The 22,120-nt window shown below is 46.9% G+C and overlaps 1 protein-coding gene across 1 annotated transcript in view; it reads left to right on the top strand.

Moving 5' to 3' along the window:
* Positions 1–18,505, top strand: part of ARID1A (AT rich interactive domain 1A (SWI-like)) — an 84,134-nt gene extending 65,629 nt beyond the window's left edge. The window contains exons 9-20 of the mRNA XM_011955582.1: positions 2,647–2,792; positions 2,883–2,992; positions 4,200–4,409; positions 7,807–8,014; positions 9,182–9,314; positions 9,499–9,671; positions 10,034–10,184; positions 10,267–10,401; positions 10,486–10,582; positions 11,009–11,900; positions 12,262–12,392; positions 15,421–18,505. Coding sequence (XP_011810972.1) covers positions 2,647–2,792; positions 2,883–2,992; positions 4,200–4,409; positions 7,807–8,014; positions 9,182–9,314; positions 9,499–9,671; positions 10,034–10,184; positions 10,267–10,401; positions 10,486–10,582; positions 11,009–11,900; positions 12,262–12,392; positions 15,421–17,154 — 4,120 coding nt within the window. The 3' untranslated portion in view covers positions 17,155–18,505. The remainder of the gene's footprint in view (positions 1–2,646; positions 2,793–2,882; positions 2,993–4,199; positions 4,410–7,806; positions 8,015–9,181; positions 9,315–9,498; positions 9,672–10,033; positions 10,185–10,266; positions 10,402–10,485; positions 10,583–11,008; positions 11,901–12,261; positions 12,393–15,420) is intronic.
* The last annotated feature ends 3,615 nt before the right edge of the window (positions 18,506–22,120 follow it).

The raw sequence follows: 22,120 nt of genomic DNA, 5'->3' as shown, positions 1-22,120 counted from the left end.
AGGCCTGGGAAGTGGAGAGGGTGTCAGTTCTAGAAAATGTAGACCCACTCAGATTATTGAGATGCTTCTGGACCTAAATCGGGGGGGAAAATGGGTGTGTATGTATGAAGTGTTAATTCTTACATGTCTTAGATGGGTCTGAAATTTCACATGACTAAACATCATATGTAAAGAGCTTTATAAAAGACAGGGTTTTGGCCAGGCGTGGTAGCTCACGTCTGTAATCCTAGCACTGTGGGAGGCCAAGGCAGGCAGATCATGAGGTCAGAAGTTTGAGACCAGCCTGACCTATATGGTGAAACCCTGTCTATACTAAAAATACAAAATTAGCCGGGCGTGGTGGTGCACGCCTGTGATCCCAGCTACTCAGGAGGCTGAGGCAGGAGAATCGCTTGAACCCAGGAGGCGGAGGTTGCAGTGAGCCGAGATTGTGCCACTGCACTCCAGCCTGGGCGACAGAACGAGACTGAAAAAAAAAAAGAGAAGAAAAGAAAAAAGGTTTTTGTGGAGTGTTTTGTTTTGTTTTGGGATCTTTTGAGACAGGGCCTTGCTCTGTTCCCCAGACTGAATTGCAGTGGCATGACCACAATTCACTGTAGCCTTGACCTCCCAAGCTTAAGTGATCCTCCCACCTCAGCCTTCTGAGTAGTTGGGACTACAGGCACACACCACCACACACGGCTAATTTTATTTTTTATTTTTATTTATGTATTTACTTATTTTGAGACAGAGTCTCACTCTGTTGCCCAAGCTGGAGTGCACTGGTGCACTTTCAGCTCACTGCAACCTCTGCTTCCCAGTTCAAGTGATTCTCCTGCCTCAGCCTCCTGAGTAGCTGGGATTACAGGCACCTGCCACCATGCCCTGTTAATTTTTATATTTTTAGTAGATACTGGGTTTCACCATGTTAGCCAGGCTGGTCTCGAACTCCTGACCTCAAGCGAGCTGCCTGCTTTGGCCTCCCAAAGTGCTAGGCATGATCCACCATGCCCAGCCTCTTTTTTTTTTTTTTTAATAGATATGGGGTCTCACTATGTTGCCAGGACTAAAGACAGCTTATTTTGATTTGCAAAATAAGTGTTCAGAGTAGGTGGTTTAACTTCTATCAGTCAACATTTTGGTTTCCAAAAGGATTCTTAATGATACATATGTCTTGGATCTTTGGTGTTAGAAATAGCAAATGGTAAGCTTGTAGTTTGCCATTTCTCTTACTGTTTTATGTGGTCCTGTGTGTTGACTCTGGTGCTAGAGTGCAGAAGGCTCACGTGATTAGGTTTAACGACTTCTTTGGCCACTAAATCTTATTGAGTTGTTGATGAACCAAGGTAAAATAGGGTGATTGACTATAAAGAGGTGGATTTGGTAGAACTTCAGAAAGATGGAAGTGCAAAGTTTGCATTAGCCCATCAAGAAATAATGCAAAGCCACCTCTGGGTGATATGCTGAGGGTTCCAGTCCGGAATTTAGCATGACAAAAAGTGGTACAGTTCGGCATTTCATCTATGTCTTTTGCCACAGAGAGGGCCCTTAAATGGAAATACAACTTGACTTTGGAGGTGGCTTTGAGGAAGGCAGTACTTAAAAGACACAGCAGGGCTCTGCTTCAAAGAATTGTACCCTTTGAAATTCAGCTATTGTGGCTGGGCGCGGTGGCTCACTCCTGTTATCCTAGCACTTTGGGGTACCGAGGCAGGTGGATGACCTGAGGTCAGGAGTTCAAGACCAGCCTGCCCAGCATGGCGAAACCCCATCTCTACTAAAAATACAAAAATTTAGCCAAGGATGGTGGTGGGCACCTGTAATCCCAGCTACTTGGGAGGCTGAGGCAGGAGAATCGCTTGTACCTGGGAGGTGGAGGTTGCAGGTTGCAGTGAGCCGAGATCGCACCATTGCACTCCAGCCTGGGCGACAAGAATGAAACTCCCATCTAAAAAAAAAAAAAAATTGGCCGGGCGTGGTGGCTCACCCCTATAATCCCAGCACTTTGGGAGGCCAAGGCAGGCGGATCACGAGGACAGGACATTGAGACCATCCTGGCTAATACGGGGAAACTCTGTCTCTACTAAAAGTACAAAAAATTAGCCTGGCGTGGTGGCGGGTACCTGTAGTCCCAGCTACTTGGGAGGCTGAGGCAGGAGAATGGCGTGAACCTGGGAGGCGGAGCTTGCAGCGAACCGAGATCACGCCACTGTGCTGTAGCCTGGGCAACAGAGCAAGACTGTCTCAAAAAAAAAAAAAATTAAATAAACTATTGTTTGCTATCCAGAACTTGAACTCTTTTAATATCTTTTGTGGGATGTAGAAGATAAGAAAATCTGGGTGTTAGCTGGACATGGTGGTGCATGCCTCATAGTCTTAGGCACTCAGGAGGCTGAAGAAGGCAGATCGTTTGAGCTCAGGAGTTTAAGGCTGCAGAAAGCTATGATCACACCACTGCACTCCAGCCAGGGTGCCAGAGCAATACCCTATCTCAAGAAAATAAAGAAAAATAATATCCGGATATTGCATAGTTCTAGTTTTGGGGACCCATCAATGTTTTCCTTTTAATCCTAACTAGATGATCACACAGCACTATTTGGCTCAAGTTCAAATCTAAAAGCCCAGAGTCTAACCTTAGTCTCTCTCACTTTCCATCTTCTTCCTTAGGCCGCCAGGCTACCCCAATATGAATCAAGGGGGCATGATGGGAACTGGACCTCCTTATGGACAAGGGATTAATAGTATGGCTGGCATGATCAACCCTCAGGGACCCCCATATTCCATGGGTGGAACCATGGCCAACAATTCTGCAGGTAAGTGCTAGTCATTCTCACTAGAGATTTCTTCAAGAGTCACATCACAGCTAAACTTACTGGTCTTGAGAATTTTTTTCTCTTTTACAGGGATGGCAGCCAGCCCAGAGATGATGGGCCTTGGGGATGTCAAGTTAACTCCAGCCACCAAAATGAACAACAAGGCAGACGGGACACCCAAGACAGAATCCAAATCCAAGGTAGCAATTTTTGTCTTGTCTCTTTCAATTTTGTGTCCTATCTTTTTCAGTGATAGGAAGGAAAAAGAAAAGAGAGAGACAAGATCCCAGCCTTTTATGACACCGGACTAGATAGTCTCTGAAAAAGCTGCTGTTGCCTCCTCTTATCATGAAGGGTCTCAGAATAATAGCTCAGTGAGTTGGGTCTGGGTTGGTCTAAGGGATCCTGGTAAATAACATAATATTCTCACAGCTGTTTGTTATGGGGGAAATGGCAGACCCTGCAGCACTGTTTGGTTGGTGTCCTCTGTGAAACCGTGCCTCCTGTACTCAAGCATTGATAGATGGGGTGTGCCATGGGCAACTAGTTGCTCTTCTCTTCCTGAACCTTACTCGTGGCAGCAGGAATGGTACCCTGTGTTCTGTAAAGAGGGAGATAAGGCACATGAGGCTTGAGTCCTTGGCTTCCCTTAGGTTGGTCCTGGGTGTGCTGTTAGGCTGTGCAGTAGTAATGGGTCCTACTCAGCATTTGGGTCATTTGAAATATTTCTGTCCTTGGCCATACCTCACTTTCCCTATCTATATATGTAGGGAAAATAAAAATCATAGCTATTACCTCCTGTGAGTCTTCACCTCTAGCTCCCAGCCCTTTTGACCATCCTCCTGTCTTGGACAGGATGATATCCAAAGCCCTTCAACCAGGTGGGAAACCCTTCCTTTCTTTAGAAGAGGCAAAGAGTTTCTTTTCATTTTAGTCCATCCCATTGCCTCAAGATCATGTTGTGAGTTTTTCGATTTATCTAAAACATAGTACCTAAGTATGTTCAGGCTCCTGGGTAGTAGTGTGGGAGTAGTAGTGGCTTTGATGTCAGATGGACAAGGATTTGATCCTCAGTCTGCCACTTAAAAGCTGTGAGATCTTACGCTTTGCCTCCTGGTGCCTGCTTCCTTATCTTTAAAAATGGGGATAATTTTATAATACCTAATATATAAAGGCATCTAGCATCCCACCCAGTACATAACATATATTCAGTGTTAGCTTCCTTCCTTTATAGGAAAAAAAAATTTGGTTCTTTTTTGGCCCTCAACCTTGTGAAGACAGGGCAGGTGTTAGTGACCACCCCAGAGTAAGAAGCTTTAACACTGCTCCAGTCAAGAGACTTCTGAGACCCTTAGCATAGGCTTTGAATCTGACCCATTCCTATGAATTTTGACCTGAACCTTCCAGAAATCCAGTTCTTCTACTACAACCAATGAGAAGATCACCAAGTTGTATGAGCTGGGTGGTGAGCCTGAGAGGAAGATGTGGGTGGACCGTTATCTGGCCTTCACTGAGGAGAAGGCCATGGGCATGACAAATCTGCCTGCTGTGGGTAGGAAACCTCTGGACCTCTATCGCCTCTATGTGTCTGTGAAGGAGATTGGTGGATTGACTCAGGTGAGTGGGTGCCTGACACTTGACTGCCCCTGTGGTTTCCACAAACCCCTTTCTAGGTACTCACTGGCTTCACGTGGCACCATGCATCCCACAGGGACATCATCCTCTCCTGCTCTCTGAGTCGAATATTGATAATATTGATAGACCAGGGAGCACAGGTTTCCCAGAAGATAAGGCAGGAAGCAGAGACCTCCCTGGTAGTATGAGGTATTAGCAGTAAGTTTACCATGTATCTAGGGTCCCACTGAGATGCAAAGCTAGGGAAAGTCTGTGGGCATTCTGATTCCATGGGAGGCAGTTTGGCATAGTAGCAAAGACAGGATTTGGAGAGATGGACCTGGTTTTGAATCCCTTCTTACCCACTTACAACATATATGACCTTAAGGTGTATAACCACTCTGAACCTTAATTTTCTTATTTGTAAAATACAAACACTATGTAACAGTATATAACTCACTAGACTATCAAAAATTAGAAATAACCTTGACTTTCAGCAAGGTTTCTGCCACATAAATCGGCCTGCAAGATGGTACAGAGGCAGCCAGAGTATAAGTAGATCTTCCCATTCCTGGAATCTTCCCAGTAGAGATAGGATTTCAGGAACTGTTTAGTAGAAATAGTTTATTATAAAGGAAGAAGTAGTAGGAAATGATGTGTTTAGTTTTTCTGTATGGGAAACTTAAATGAAAACCTGAATTAGACACCACCCAGAGCTTGCGCCTACTCTGATATCTTACAATTTTGTAGACTCAGCCCAGGAGGCAAACAGGTGAGGCAGCACAGACAGACAGTAGACTGTGCCTTGCAGACTTTCCTCCTGTGTGTGTTCTGTAGTCACCAGACCAGAAGCCTGCTGTTGGATCAGTTTGTGGCTGAGCTCGCGGAGGCGTGGCAGGGAGGGACTTATTCCAGACCTTCTAAATCAGAAGAGGAAAACAGCTGTCACCAGCAGAAAAGAAAGTGATTGGAATGAAGCCAGCCAACAGTCAGTTATGAATTCCTTCTCCCTTCAGGCTTTATTCCCCTCCCCCACAAAGGAAAACAAAACAAAACAAAACAAGACACGTGCATACTGTCACATAACTGGCATGAGAAGCAAAGCCATGGAAGGCTTTTGAGGTGACTCCATGCATATTCCTGCCATTCTCCCTGATACTCAGATCTCATAATCAAGTCTTCCCTGCCTATAGGGAAGGGGAGCTTTGGTTAGGTGAAACGCTCACTTCTGATTGGGTGAGCTTCAGGGTTCACTGAACCTAGGATGAGATACAGAGAGAATTCTGATGTCTGAGTCTGTCTTCCAGATTGCAAAAGGATGCAAACCTTTAAAATGCCTTGTAATTGAACTTTTATAAGACAGTGATAATTCAGGGGCAAAAGAGTGCTTTTTGTAAGTTAGTTTGTGAAGGCTCCAAGAAAGCAAAGCTCATCTTGAGCTTATCTAAAGGATTAGTAGGGTTTAGGTGGAAGAGTGGCCAATCCAGTAGACTGGCCTAGATGCCACGAAGATGGGAGAGAGTCTGGATATTTCCCACCAAGGCCATCTCCAACCATGAAGACTTAGCTCAGGTGTTAACCACTCTTAAGAAGTATTCCTAGTCACCTCTGCCCCAACGAGGTTGTTCCCCTCTGTGCCTGTTGAAACTCTTCTTTCTAGTGTCATGGGTACCGTATCTGCAGACATTACGACTTACTGAACTTCCTTTGTGTATAGGGACTGGAAAAACCTTGTTCTCAGGCCTTGGGGAACAGGTTTACCATATGGTAGATGAATAAGCGTAAGAATACATGAAGAAGGAGACCTGTCCATCTAGAGCAGAAAGACTAATTGTAGGGAGCATCTGGGGAATGGGCTTGGTCAGTGTGCCCTGAAGCTGAGGGAAGGAGGCAGAACTGTAGGTTGGCTGCTGGGGAGATACAAAAGTCATAATAAGGCTGGGCGCGGTGGCTCAAGCCTGTAATCCCAGCACTTTGGGAGGCCGAGGCGGGTGGATCTTGAGGTCAGGAGATAGAGACCATCCTGGCTAACATGGTGAAACCCCGTCTCTACTAAAAATACAAAAAATGAGCCGGGCGTGGTGGCGGGTGCCTGTAGTCCCAGCTACTCAGAGGCTGAGGCAGGAGAATGGCATGAACGCAGGAGGCGGAGCTTGCAGTGAGCCGAGATCGTGCCACTGCACTCCAGCCTAGGCGACAAAGCGAGACTCCGTCTCAAAAAAAAAAAAAGTCATAATAAGGCCCAGGGCCAGGCACAGTGACTCACACCTGTAATCCCAGCACTTTGGGAGGCTGAGACAGGCGGATCATCTGAGGTCTGAGACCAGCCTGGCCAACATGGCCAAACCTTATCTCTACTAAAAATATAAAAATTAGTGGGGCATGGTGGCGGGCGCCTGTAGTCCCACTGCTTGGCAGACTGAGGCAGGAGAATCACTTGAACCCAGGAGGAGGAGGTTGCAGTGAGCAGAAATGGCGCCACTACACTCCAGCCTGGGTGACAAAGTGAGACTCTGTCTCTAAATAAATAAATAAATAAGACCCTGAACACCTGGACCATCAGGACAGTGACTGGTAAGGGAAAGGGATCTGTGGTTATTTGTCAGTGAGATATGTTAGGGGAGCAGTGGCACAAGAATGTCAAATTTGCAGGGAGCACCATTCCAGGAAAAAAATCAGATGTGTAAATTCCCAGTTTGACAAAGCAAGTCAAGCAGGGTGGTCATTGATACTATCACGAGTCTCCATTTTATAAAATGTTAGTTTTTATTAGTGCATTTAAAATAGGATTTAGGGCCAGGCACAGTGGCTCATGCCTGTAATCCCAGCACGTTAGGAGGCTGAGGTGAGTAGATGACTTGAAGCCAGGAGTTTGAGACCAGCCTGGCCAACATGGTGAAACCCCATCTCCACTAAAAATACAGAAATTAACCAGAAGTGGTGGTGCACGCCTGTAATCCCAGCTACTGGGGAGGCTGAGATAAGAGAATCGCTTGAGCCCAGGAGGCAGAGGTTGCAGTGAGCTGAGATGGCGCCACTGCATTCCAGCCTAGGCGACAGAGCGAGATTTATTTTTTCTGTCTCAAAAAAAAAAAAAAAAAAAAATTTAGATATGCAGATGATTTGTACACCATTTTTCAGTAGTATACTAAAAAACTGGACTCTGAGTTCTGTTCCAGTAGTAATGTGAAATTTGCCCTGTTTTGCATAAGCACAGTCTGATAGTTGCGGTGGAACATCCTGGGGATAAAACGAAGCCAGATGCAAGTTTAACTTTTAAAATTACCTAAGAACTGTGATTTTACAAAGATGAATACCTTTCAGCCTGCTGGGGCTTGGGACTTATGGGCAGAAAACCAGACGGGAGATATATCCCGACTCTTTTGGTTTGATTATACAGGTCAACAAGAACAAAAAATGGCGGGAACTTGCAACCAACCTCAATGTGGGCACATCAAGCAGTGCTGCCAGCTCCTTGAAAAAGCAGTATATCCAGTGTCTCTATGCCTTTGAATGCAAGATTGAACGGGGAGAAGACCCTCCCCCAGACATCTTTGCAGCTGCTGATTCCAAGAAGTCGCAGCCCAAGATCCAGCCTCCCTCTCCTGGTAAGGATGGGGTCAGCGGCCCCACCAAGGCTGAGAGGGCCTATTGCCCTGGCCTCATATTCGGTGGTACCTGCCTCCAATAGGATATGCCAAGGATCTGTGCTCTGCCTTGCCCTACCACAGGGCTTAATAGGTTGGCTGACTAGAGAGTGGGCAGTGGAAACTCCCTTGGGAGGTACTCTGCAGCAGCCCTTAAAATTTTAATTTTTGTTGTGCAGCTGGCAACTTGCCAACTGTTTGTAAAGTGGTGAATGGGAGGGGCACAGGAGGAGTTGGGGGAACTGACAAATGGCAGCAAGACAGGGCTATCTGGGAGCTTTGGCCCCTTGATGTCAGCACCTTAGAATGTAGCTCAGACTAGAGCCCTGAATTCCCCAGGGAGTTGAGATGGTAATGAATGGGAAGGAGGGAGTGGGGAAGGGATATGAATGGAACTCCCTAATGGGAGTGCCTCTGCCCACCCTCCTTTCTGAGAGGAGGCTGAGGCCTAGGGCAAGCCTAGAGAGGGAAGAAGACCAGGGTGCCTGGAAGGTGGGTATAAACACATGTGCCCTGGTGTTGACCTTTGAGGGTGTAATAAGTGCCTGAGATGACTCATCAGCTGGGGAGGCCTCAGCAGTGGGATATCTACTGCCAGGAATGGTAACTATTGGAAACATTAATTACTAGTAGTTTTGTACTCATCAGCTTAGAAGAACATTTGAACTTGAGGGATGACACCAAGCTGGATGCTTCAGAACAGGACCTCCTAGACTCCTAAAATACATCCCAGATTTGGAACCCCCTCCCCACCCAGGATTTGGGAGGCTCTGACTGGAGCTCATGCACCAGCATTACAGGGTTTAATAGGTTAGACAAGGTCCTTTGGAGGAGTGAAAAGAAATAGCCGGGGAAGCTGGCAGTGACTCAAGGAATCACCAGCTTGGTGATGTCATGGCCACATCACTCCTCTTTTCTACATGTAAAACAAAAACAAAGAGCTACAAAACCCTCAAATTCCTGTCTTCATGACCTGGCCTTGTAGATCCTCTGCCAAGAAGGGTGATCAGGCTTTAAAGGCCTTAGGAAGAACTTTCCCAAAGAGATTCTGGGTCATTCGTGTGTTTGTGTGAGAGTTAGACACTTTTCATGCCAAGGAAACTGCTCAAATTGTATCTCTGTCCACAGCGGGATCAGGATCTATGCAGGGGCCCCAGACTCCTCAGTCAACCAGCAGTTCCATGGCAGAAGGAGGAGACTTAAAGCCACCAACTCCAGCATCCACACCACACAGTCAGATCCCCCCATTGCCAGGCATGAGGTATGGCCAAGAGCAGGGGCAGATGGTTGGGAGGATGGCTGGAGATAAGTGCATGGCAACTTCTTTGCAGCCAAAGGGTGGTCCTTGCCTCTGCCTTCCCAGCCAGTGACTACTGCGTGTCCTGTGTCATATTGGAGGAATTGGTCTATTTGTGGTTTAATTGGTTTTCCTCACTCTGGAGCAGGAGCAATTCGGTTGGGATCCAGGATGCCTTTAATGATGGAAGTGACTCCACATTCCAGAAGCGGAATTCCATGACTCCAAACCCTGGGTATCAGCCCAGTATGAATACCTCTGACATGATGGGGCGCATGTCCTATGAGCCAAATAAGGATCCTTATGGCAGCATGAGGAAAGGTGACTGATCTGATTGCTATTTGAACTTGTGTTCGTAAAGATGGGACCAGTGAAATGGGGGCAAATCTTGAGAGTGGCTCAGGGTTCTTGTAGAGCCATCTTCTAAGATAATGCATTTCCTGCCCTAACTACCCCTCTTCATCCCTACCTCCTTTCTTGTCTCCTCCTTGACCTCACCTTGTCATCCCTTAACAAGTACATGCCTTTTGCTGGTTGGGGCCTCTTTAGATCTCTGTTTTGAACTTGTCTGGAAAACAATGAGATCAAACCTGAAGAGGACCTGGGTCTTTGGAGCAGACAAATGTATATTACCAGCTTTGCCAGCTTACCAGTTTGTTCACTGCTTGCCTTTCTACACTCAGCTCCAGGGAGTGATCCCTTCATGTCCTCAGGGCAGGGCCCCAACGGCGGGATGGGTGACCCCTACAGTCGTGCTGCTGGCCCTGGGCTAGGAAATGTGGCAATGGGACCACGACAGCACTATCCCTATGGAGGTCCTTATGACAGAGTGAGGTAAGCATGACCCCAGCTCCTGTCCACCCGCCAGCACCCTGAAGCTATAGTGGGCTCAATCTGTCTCTTCAATTTTGTTTAGGACGGAGCCTGGAATAGGGCCTGAGGGAAACATGAGCACTGGGGCCCCACAGCCTAATCTCATGCCTTCCAACCCAGACTCGGGGATGTATTCTCCTAGCCGCTACCCCCCACAGCAGCAGCAGCAGCAGCAACGGTGAGTAAAGCCTGGTCTTGGTGCTGCTGTGACTCGGGCTTTGCCACTGCCCACCCTGATCCTGTGTTTCTTTGCCTCCTGTAGACATGATTCCTATGGCAATCAGTTCTCCACCCAAGGTACCCCTTCTGGCAGCCCCTTCCCCAGCCAGCAGACCACAATGTATCAACAGCAGCAGCAGGTGAGGAGGGTAGCTGGGAATGGACGAGCACACAGGTTCATCTTGAAAGCTAGTTAGTAAACTAACGTGTTAAAGTCTAAGAAGCTCACTTTAGATATTTTGGCATTCTTCTCTCACCTGACTGGCCAGTCCTGCCTGAAGAGCCAAGTCCTCAATCTCTTCTCTATTTGGAGTTGGAAGGGGCTAGAAATAGACCTTATTTTGATTGTTAGGTTTTGTATATTTTTTACTTAGAGCAAGGGAGGGGAAGAAAGAGTGGTGGTTGCTTTTGGAAACAATTTCAAAAGATAACTTGTTAAGGTGATTCCCATGTTTCCTTGGGAGTCTACGGCCACCAGGCATCTGGTTGTAGCCATCTCAGCATCTGTGGGCTTTATGTCCCTGAGTGCAGAGTAGTAACTTCCCCTCTGCTTGTCTCTGCCTTAGAATTACAAGCGGCCAATGGATGGCACATATGGCCCTCCTGCCAAGCGGCACGAAGGGGAGATGTACAGCGTGCCATACAACACTGGGCAGGGGCAGCCTCAGCAGCAGCAGTTGCCCCCAGCCCAGCCCCAGCCTGCCAGCCAGCAACAAGCTGCCCAGCCTTCCCCTCAGCAAGATGTATACAACCAGTATGGCAATGCCTATCCTGCCACTGCCACCGCTGCTACTGAGCGCCGACCAGCAGGCGGCCCCCAGAACCAATTTCCATTCCAGTTTGGCCGAGACCGTGTCTCTGCACCCCCTGGCACCAATGCCCAGCAAAACATGCCACCGCAAATAATGGGCGGCCCCATACAGGCATCAGCTGAGGTTGCTCAGCAAGGCACCATGTGGCAGGGGCGTAATGACATGACCTATAATTATGCCAACAGGCAGAGCACGGGCTCTGCTCCCCAGGGCCCCGCCTATCATGGCGTGAACCGAACAGATGAAATGCTGCACACAGATCAGAGGGCCAACCACGAAGGCCCGTGGCCTTCCCATGGCACACGCCAGCCCCCATATGGTCCCTCTGCCCCTGTGCCCCCCATGACAAGGCCCCCTCCATCTAACTACCAGCCCCCGCCAAGCATGCAGAATCACATTCCTCAGGTATCCAGCCCTGCTCCCCTGCCCCGGCCAATGGAGAACCGCACCTCTCCTAGCAAGTCTCCATTCCTGCACTCTGGGATGAAAATGCAGAAGGCAGGTCCCCCAGTACCTGCCTCGCACATAGCACCTGCCCCCGTGCAGCCCCCCATGATTCGGCGGGATATCACCTTCCCACCTGGCTCTGTTGAAGCCACACAGCCTGTGTTGAAGCAGAGGAGGCGGCTCACAATGAAAGACATTGGTAAGGAGATCTCCCTCATTCGGTTGCCTAATCTGCCCCTTTCCGTCTTGTCCATTGTTCCCTCCACCTTAATATTCTGGATGAGGTTGAATCTGGTCCAGTATTGACTAAAATAGAACCAAAGAACTTTGGAAAAGGAAGAAATAAGGTAACTAAAAGTTTTCCTTCAAAACATTGCCATGCAGTGATGTCCTAGACAGACAGCTTAGAAGCCATGAGGGGCTCGTGTGTGTCATCTCCCAGACAGGAACTGCCTTCTACCTTGTGTTATCTTCAGAGTAGCCTCACTGATGGGGCAACCCTGGGGGTGCCTCCAGCCAACCTGGGCTTGGTGGATGGAGGACATGGAGGTTTATTTCAGGAACCCCGGAGGCATGGCGGGTAATGATGTCCCTCAAGTCTGGTCTCCTGGCAGAGAGCACATGGGCATTAGATACCATCAACATCCTGCTATATGATGACAACAGCATCATGACCTTCAATCTCAGTCAGGTGAGTATCAGTGCCTGGGGAAGATTGAGATGGTTTGGGATCTTCTTAGTGTAGACAATGGGAATGTCTCATCTTTAGCCACCATGGTCTTTCTCTTTCACTCTTATAGATATCTTCCATGCCAGTACTTTGCTTCCTTTGCCTCTGGGCACGGTCCCAGGATCTTGAGAGCAATAATAATTTGTTTACATGATACCTTAACACAGGATTGACTTCAAAAGGAATTTGGGAGACACTTTGGGGTGTTATTAAGAATGCAGATTCTATTGATGCCAGTGGGGACACCACATTTTCTAGAAGAATCTTGTGTTGTTTTTTTTTCTAATAGAGACAAGGTTTCACTATGTTGCCCAGGTTCATGAACTCCTGAGTTCAAGTAATCCTCCCAAAGTGCTAGGATTACAGGCGTGAGCCACCAGGCCTGGCCTGAATCTGTGGTCTTTTTATCAGTGAGTAGAGTACGTTGTTTCCATTTTTCCCTTTCTTCTCTGAACAGTAGGGGCCTTTGTTGATCCCAGTGTCCTTAGATGTAGAGTGGATGGGGGATTTGGTTGTTTAACAATATTCTTACAAAGCTGATTGTTCAGACCCACCCTCCATAGGATGTGCACACTAGTAGAGGTGCTGGAAAGAGTTTGTGCTGCATCATCCTACTCTTTTCTTTTGATCATCTTTAATACCTACCAACCTGTATATCAAGGAGCTGACTTATTAATAGTTACCATTTATTGTGCTCTTATTTTGTGCCAGGTCCTTAATATTTTGTTTCATGTCATCCTAGCAACAGCCCTCAGAGACAGGAGATATGGTCATTTAGGCATGAGTAAATAGGCTCAGAGTCTTACCCTTGTTGAGGTTCACATAGCTGTCAGTAGAATCTATCTGATTCCTAAGCCTGATTTTATTTCCATTGCATAATATTGCCTACCATGAGAAAGGAAAAATTTTGATAGAGCAATTTTCATATGCCAGGTATTTGACATCTCCCATTTACACCTCAGAATAACCCTGTAAAGTTTAGGAATTTTTATTTTATACAGCTACTTCCTGGAAAAGCCAGAATTTTTTTTTTTTTTTTTTAAAACAGATTCCACTGCATGTCCTTTCTGGTTTGTTGTGGTATGTTTTTGGCTCACTGCAGCCTCAAACTTCTGGGCTCAAGCGATCCTCTTGCCTCAGCCTCCTGAGTAGCTGGGACTACAGGCAAATGGCACCATGTCCAGCTATTTATTTATTTTGAGACAGGGTCTCCATTACTCAAGCTAGAGTACAGTGGTGCAATCACAGCTCACTGCAGTCTCGACCTTCCAGGCTCAGGTGATCCTCCCACCTCAGCTTCCCAAGTAGCTAGGACTACAGGTGCACGCCAACATGATCATGCTCAGCTAATTATTATTATTATTATTATTTTGAGAAATGGGGCTTCACCATGTTGCCCAGGCTGATCTCAAACTCCTGGGCTCAAGTGATTCACCTGCCTCAGCCTCTCAAAGTACTAGGATTACAGGTGTGAGCCACCGCTCCAGGCCCTAGCTAATTTCTTTATTTTTTGTAGAGGCACGGTCTCACTATGTTGCCCAGGCTGTTCTCAAACTCCTAGGCTCAAGTGATTCTCCCACTTCAACCTTCCAAAGTGTTGGGATTACCAGCTGGGTGCAGTGGCTCACGCCTGTAATCCCAGCACTTCAGGAGGCCGAGGCAGGAGGATCGCTTGAGGTCAGGAGTTTGTGACCAGCTTGGCCAACATGGTGAAACCCCGTCTCTACTAAAAATACAGAAATTAGGCTGGGCGCGGTGGCTCACGCCAGTAATCCTCACACTTTGGGAGGGAGGCCAAGGTGGGTGGATCACTTGAGGTTAGGAGTTCAAGACCAGCCTGGCCAATATGATAAAACCCCATATCTACCAAAATATAAAAATTAGCTGGGCCTGGTGGCACACCTGTAATCCCAGCTACTTGGGAGGAGAATCACTTTGAACCCAGGAGGCAGAGGTTGCAGTGAGCTGAGATTGCACCGCTGCACTCCAGCCTGGCCAACAGAGTGGGACTCTGTCTCAAAAAAAAAAAAAAAAAAAAATTATGTATCTACACACACACACACACACACACCACACACACACTATCCCGATGTGGTGGCAGGCATCTGTAATCCCAGCTACTCGGGAGGCTAAGGCAGGAGAAGAATCACTTGAACCCAGGAGGCGGAGGCTGCAGCCAGCTGAGATCAGACTGCTACACTGCAGCCTGGATGACAGTGAGACTTCGTCTCAAAAAAAAAAAAAAAGTGTTGGGATTACAGGTGTGAGCCACTGCTTCCAGCCCCTAGATCTAATTTGAAAGCCCTTCCTTTTTTTCTATCTGCTCTACTGTTCAGCCAAAGATTGTGACTGGAGAGGAGTGTTTTCTTCTAGAGGTAAATAAATGGCCTATATATTATCCAAGGTGGAATTTGGGTCTCTATAGCACCAGTTTGGACCAGTGTTTGGAGAGCTGAAGCCTCATTCCACTCCTTATGCTGCAAGATCCATGGAGTTCCAGCCCCCTGGACTGTTGGGGAGCTTAGAGAAGAGAGCCATGAACATCTGCCCACATTGCATTCTCTTCTCTTAGCTTGAGTCACCATGCCTAAGCTTGGGTTCCACTTGGCAGTGAGATGGAGAGAGTGTCCTTAAAGAGATAATGGCAGTGACCACCAGGTTGAAAACTGGCCTGGTGAAGAACAGCAGAAGATTGATTGGGAAAAGAGAAGGCTAAGAGATGATTGGCCCTGGTGGGGGAGGTGCAAAGCTGTTGGCTAGTGTTCCTGGAGATAGGCTTACGTGAAGGTAGGTTAGGCAGAAGAAAGAACTTTGTGTTGGGCATAGAGGAGATTAAGATGAACAGTTTGCTCTGTGGAGAACCTTGGGAAAGGAGCAACTCTGCCTCTCCCAGCTGATACAGAAGACTTGGGGAGGTCTCTCAAGTCAAGGATTCTGTTCTTTGACCACTTTTATCCCTTAATTTATTTCCTGTTCTTTCTCTTTTTAGCTCCCAGGGTTGCTAGAGCTCCTTGTAGAATATTTCCGACGATGCCTGATTGAGATCTTTGGCATTTTAAAGGAGTATGAGGTGGGTGACCCAGGACAGAGAACGCTACTGGATCCTGGGAGGTTCAGCAAGGTGTCTAGTCCAGCTCCCATGGAGGGTGGGGAAGAAGAAGAAGAACTTCTAGGTCCTAAACTAGAAGAGGAAGAAGAAGAGGAAGTAGTTGAAAATGATGAGGAGATAGCCTTTTCAGGCAAGGACAAGCCAGCTTCAGAGAATAGTGAGGAGAAGCTGATCAGTAAGTTTGACAAGCTTCCAGTAAAGATCGTACAGAAGAATGATCCTTTTGTGGTGGACTGCTCAGATAAGCTTGGGCGTGTGCAGGAGTTTGACAGTGGCCTGCTGCACTGGCGGATTGGTGGGGGGGACACCACTGAACATATCCAGACCCACTTCGAGAGCAAGACAGAGCTGTTGCCTTCCCGGCCTCATGCACCCTGCCCACCAGCCCCCCGGAAGCATGTGACAGCAGCAGAGGGTACGCCAGGGACAACAGACCAGGAGGGACCCCCGCCTGATGGACCTCCAGAAAAACGGATCACAGCCACTATGGATGACATGTTGTCTACTCGGTCTAGCACCTTGACCGAGGATGGAGCTAAGAGTTCAGAGGCCATCAAGGAGAGCAGCAAGTTTCCATTCGGCATTAGCCCAGCACAGAGCCACCGGAACATCAAGATCCTAGAGGACGAACCCCACAGTAAGGATGAGACCCCACTGTGTACCCTTCTGGACTGGCAGGATTCTCTTGCCAAGCGCTGTGTCTGTGTCTCCAATACCATTCGAAGCCTGTCATTTGTGCCAGGCAATGACTTTGAGATGTCCAAACACCCAGGGCTGCTGCTCATCCTGGGCAAGCTGATTCTGCTGCACCACAAGCACCCAGAACGGAAGCAGGCACCACTAACTTATGAGAAGGAGGAGGAACAGGACCAAGGGGTGAGCTGCAACAAAGTGGAGTGGTGGTGGGACTGCTTGGAGATGCTCCGGGAAAACACCTTGGTTACACTTGCCAACATCTCGGGGCAGTTGGACCTATCCCCATACCCTGAGAGCATTTGCCTGCCTGTCCTGGACGGACTCCTACACTGGGCAGTTTGCCCTTCAGCTGAAGCCCAGGACCCCTTTTCCACCCTGGGCCCCAATGCCGTCCTTTCCCCGCAGAGACTGGTCTTGGAAACCCTCAGCAAACTCAGCATCCAGGACAACAATGTGGACCTGATTCTGGCCACACCCCCCTTCAGTCGCCTGGAGAAGTTGTATAGCACTATGGTGCGCTTCCTCAGTGACCGAAAGAACCCGGTGTGCCGGGAGATGGCTGTGGTACTGCTGGCCAACCTGGCTCAGGGGGACAGCCTGGCAGCTCGTGCCATTGCAGTGCAGAAGGGCAGTATCGGCAACCTCCTGGGCTTCCTAGAGGACAGCCTTGCCGCCACGCAGTTCCAGCAGAGCCAGGCCAGCCTCCTCCACATGCAGAACCCACCCTTTGAGCCAACTAGTGTGGACATGATGCGGCGGGCTGCCCGCGCGCTGCTTGCCCTGGCCAAGGTGGACGAGAACCACTCAGAGTTTACTCTGTACGAATCACGGCTGTTGGACATCTCGGTATCACCGTTGATGAACTCATTGGTTTCACAAGTCATTTGTGATGTACTGTTTTTGATTGGCCAGTCATGACAGCCGTGGGACACCTCCCCCCCTGTGTGTGTGTGCGTGTGTGGAGAACTTAGAAACTGACTGTTGCCCTTTATTTATGCAAAACCACCTCAGAATCCAGTTTACCCTGTGCTGTCCAGCTTCTCCCTTGGGAAAAAGTCTCTCCTGTTTCTCTTTCCTCCTTCCACCTCCCCCCCCCATCCACCACCTCACGCCTTTCTGTCCCTTGTCCTCACCTTACTCCCCTCAGGACCCCACCCCACCCTCTTTGAAAAGACAAAGCTCTGCCTACATAGAAGACTTTTTTTATTTTAACCAAAGTTACTGTTGTTTACAGTGAGTTTGGGGAAAAAAAATAAAATAAAAATGGCTTTCCCAGTCCTTGCATCAACGGGACGCCACATTTCATAACTGTTTTTAATGGTAAAAAAAAAAAAAGAAAAAAATAACAAAAAAAAAAATTCTGAAGGACAAAAAAGGTGACTGCTGAACTGTGTGTGGTTTATTGTACATTCACAATCTTGCAGGAGCCAAGAAGTTCGCAGTTGTGAACAGACCCTGTTCACTGGAGAGGCCTGTGCAGTAGAGTGTAGACCCTTTCATGTACTGTACTGTACACCTGATACTGTAAACATACTGTAATAATAATGTCTCACATGGAAACGAGAAAACGCTGGGTCAGCAGCAAGCTGTAGTTTTTAAAAATGTTTTTAGTTAAACGTTGAGGAGAAAAAAAAAAGGCTTTTCCCCCAAAGTATCATGTGTGAACCTACAACACCCTGACCTCTTTCTCTCCTCCTTGATTGTATGAATAACCCTGAGATCACCTCTTAGAACTGGTTTTAACCTTTAGCTGCAGCGGCTGCGCTGCCACGTGTGTATATATATGACGTTGTACATTGCACATACCCTTGGATCCCCACAGTTTGGTCCTCCTCCCAGCTACCCCTTTATAGTATGACGAGTTAACAAGTTGGTGACCTGCACAAAGCGAGACACAGCTATTTAATCTCTTGCCAGACATCGCCCCTCTTGGTGCGATGCTGTACAGGTCTCTGTAAAAAGTCCTTGCTGTCTCAGCAGCCAATCAACTTATAGTTTATTTTTTTCTGGGTTTTTGTTTTGTTTTGTTTTCTTTCTAATCGAGGTGTGAAAAAGTTCTAGGTTCAGTTGAAGTTCTGATGAAGAAACACAATTGAGATTTTTTCAGTGATAAAATCTGCATATTTGTATTTCAACAATGTAGCTAAAACTTGATGTAAATTCCTCCTTTTTTTCCTTTTTTGGCTTAATGAATATCATTTATTCAGTATGAAATCTTTATACTATATGTTCCACGTGTTAAGAATAAATGTACATTAAATCTTGGTAAGACTTTTGTGAAGCTTTTTATTTTCAAACTAAAACTTGACCTTTGTGGGGGGGTAGGAGGTAGTCCTGTTTTTGCAAACCTCCCTTAGTGTGAGATCTCCCCTAAATAGTGGCATCTGTCCAAAATAAGACAACCATTTATCTGGAGGCAACCTCCAACTTAATCACTTGTAATATCTCCGGACTGGCTCTTTTCCCTGACTCCAGACTACAGCATTCAGCCACCTTCTTGTCATCCCTGCTTGGAAGTTTACTTTGAACATGCCAAAGCTTAAATGTCCTGTCTTCCCCCACTAGAAACCTGCTTCTACCATGGTTTTGGTTTTTTGTGTTTTCCTTTCAGTAAATGGCAACTCCATTCTATCACTTGGCCAAAAAAATCCTTGACTTCTTTCACTTCCACATCCAATCTGTTAGCACTCTTCATAAAATAATCCTCAATCCCACACTACTACTGTAGTTCAAGACACTGTCATATCTTGGATTCTTGAAATACCTCCAAATTGGCCTCCCTGCTTCTGCTTTGCCTGGTTGAACCTATTCTCAACAACCAAAAGGACCCCTATAAAAGGTAAGTCAGATAAAATGCCTTCAGTGCTTCTGGCTCTGAGTAAGTAAAAATCCAGACTCAAAGTGGCCTACAAGGCCCTGAGTTATCTAGCTTACCTCTACCGTTCCTGTACCATCTGTCTTGCCCGTTGCTCACCCCACTGTACAGAGATGCTTCCACCTTGGAGTCTTTGTCCTTTCTACTCTCACCAAATAACTGCATGGCTCAAGTCCTCAGCTGCTTCAAGTCTTTGTCCAAATATGTAAGTAAGACTTTTCCTGGTCACCTTACTTAGAATAGCAATCTCTGCCCCCCACTACATTTCCCTTGTCTGCCTAATTTTTCCTGTGGCACTTGTTACCATCTGGCCTATTATATGTTGTACTTACCTGTCACCTTCCACTGAAATGTAAATTGTGGGAGGTGGGAGGGTTAGTTTGTTCTCTGGTGCATCCCTGTGCTAACATACAGCCTGGCACATAGCATCTACTTTAGTAGTTGAATGATACTGTCAATGTTGGCTAGATGCAGTTGCTTTTATGAGACTAATGTCACAATGTATAATTCTCTGTTCACCCCCTTCCTTAGGGAAACAGAAGCCTCAAGTTCCTCAGGAGAAATCAGAAGCAGTAAGAGAATAAATGCTATTACTGTGGACACTTAGAAGTGAAATCTGAAACAAGAAACAACAGTTTTCTATTGTGTACCTACTTATATTCTGGACATAACACATCACACTCCTACAACGATCCTGTGCCTGTGAAGTCAGTATGTGGCTCCCATTTTACAGTTGAAGAAAGAGGCTAAGAAAAGTGAAAGACTAAGTTCATGCACCAAGCAAGTTCCACCTGACTCCAAGGATCATGCTTTTATTAATATACCACACTACCTTCTTTCTTGTCATCCCTGCTTGAAAGTTTATTTTGAACATGCCAAAGCTAAAATGTCCTGTCTTTCTGGATGTCCATTTCTGGATGAGAACCCAACCAGGAGTAAGGGATCTAGCTGTGGAGCTCAGCAAGCAAGATTTGTTTTTATTGTCTTTAACACAAGGTAAAATTGTCCTAAGAATTTCAATCAAGTGTTCATCAGACTAAGTGTGGCTGTTAATATTTGGGTCAGGAACAGGATTTGAATAATTAGTATTTCTCAATTGAGAGAGGAAAACCTTTGTCAACCAAGATGCCTTCCTAGGACTCTTCTAGAAAAAGTTAAATGGGAAGTTTTCATATCTACAATTTTGGTGAGCAATATTGCTAATGGCTATTTTTGTTCTGGGTCTCGAGCTCCGTTTGCTAGTCTAGAAAGTGCATATCTGGACTGTGTGTGGAGCATTACCTAGGAGTTCGGTTTCCTGGGTTCCTTTCATCTGCTCTCCTGCAATGCAGGGAGAGCCTAGCCTGGTTCCAGTTTCTGACTGGAGTTACCATGGCCAAGAGAACTGCTGGCCAGTGAGCTGTGAGTAATTTGCTTTTGAGAAGTAAATAGAACCTAGCCAGCAGAGAACCCAGGGGTGTGGCCAGTAGTTCTTTTCCCAGGCTCCTCCCTCCCCACCCCCCAAATGACCTTAACCTTCTTTCATAGCTGGAGAGCAGCCAAGTCCAGCCTAAACAATACTCTAAACCTCATTGGCTCTTTTGCCTTGCAGCCACTGCCACCCCCAAGTGGCTAAGGCCTTCCCACTAGGCCTCTCAGTGGGGTCAAGGTTTTCTAACTATTGAAAGGCAAACACTGAAGGAAGGGTGAAAAATATCTAGTGACCATGGGCTTTAAATGATGAGTGTTTGGCTCCTGCAGTTGCAGGCAAGGCAGAGTCTTTGTCCTTGGGTGGATGGGCATCCTTAAGTGATCAGGCAGAGGCCAAAAAGGATGCTTTTGGTAAATGAGACCTGACTGGTGTCACCTCAAGTGTCAGGATGGATGTAAATGTCACCCAGCATCCTTGGAAACTGCCAATGAATGCCTTTTTATCCACAGCAAAAAGAAGTAGCATAAAGTTCTGGTAAAGCACAGCTGCCTTTCATCAGAGGCCAGTATGGTCACTTTGGCCCCACAATAGCATGACATCAGAGCCAGCATCCCAGATTAGGATCAGCTACTCCAATTCCATAGGACTGGGGCCATGGAAAGTTTAGCGTCTAGAAACTGAACTGCTGAGAGTAGGTACACTGGGCCGGTCCTCTGCCCAGTCTAGGGCTAAGGCCACCTCCAGAAGTGGAGGCAGGAGCAAGGCAAGGCAGCTACAGAGAGAAATGAATTGTCAGTTGCTCCAGGGAAGTGAATGTTCTGTGAGAACCACGTAACTTCTCTACACCTTCAGTGGGAAAATCACTGTTTTGTAGTGAGTTATAACAGCCCTTCTTTATGAGCATTGTATGCCAAGCACTATAAATCCTATGAAGTAGATATCATCTCCACCAAGGCAAGGATTGTTTCTCTCTTGCTCAGTGTTGCATCATCATCCCATCACATAGTAGGCATTCCTGTACTGTTGAACAAATCAAACGGTAAGATAGGACTTTGATGGAGGAGAAGCCTAGGTTGGAGCTGTTAAGACTTGGTGTGCTCATCTTAGCATAGCCCGTAAAGACTATTAGTCGTATGGGAAAAAAGGAAGAAAGGGAAAGAGGTAAATCTGTGAAAGATTAAAATAGTGTGGAGTGGGAGAACTGGCCTGGGACGCTGGAGACCCAAATTCAAGTCCCATCGCTACCACTAGCTATGTGACTTCTTGCCAGGCACTTCCCCTTTGTGATCCTTAACTCCCTCATCCATAAAATAGAGGTATAGGATTAAAGAAATTGATTTATTGACCAGATCTTTATTGAAGACACACAGTGTGCAAGGCACTGTTCTAACACTGGAAATACATTGGTGAACAAAGCCCTTGCTCCTCCATTACACTCAGAAGCTTACATTCCAGAAGAGGGAAACAGACATTGAAACAAAATCATGGACAGGACAAGCAGATGGTGTTAAGTGCTATGAAGAAAACAGGCCAGGCACAGTGGCTCACACCTGTAATCCTAGCATTTTGGGAGGCCAAGGTGGGTGGATCCTTTGAGC

Source organism: Colobus angolensis, unplaced genomic scaffold, assembly GCF_000951035.1.
Source record: "Colobus angolensis palliatus isolate OR3802 unplaced genomic scaffold, Cang.pa_1.0 Scaffold4, whole genome shotgun sequence".
Taxonomy (NCBI): Eukaryota; Metazoa; Chordata; class Mammalia; order Primates; family Cercopithecidae; genus Colobus; species Colobus angolensis.
Note: the sequence above shows the minus strand (reverse complement) of the source record. Positions and strands in the feature narration are given on the sequence as shown.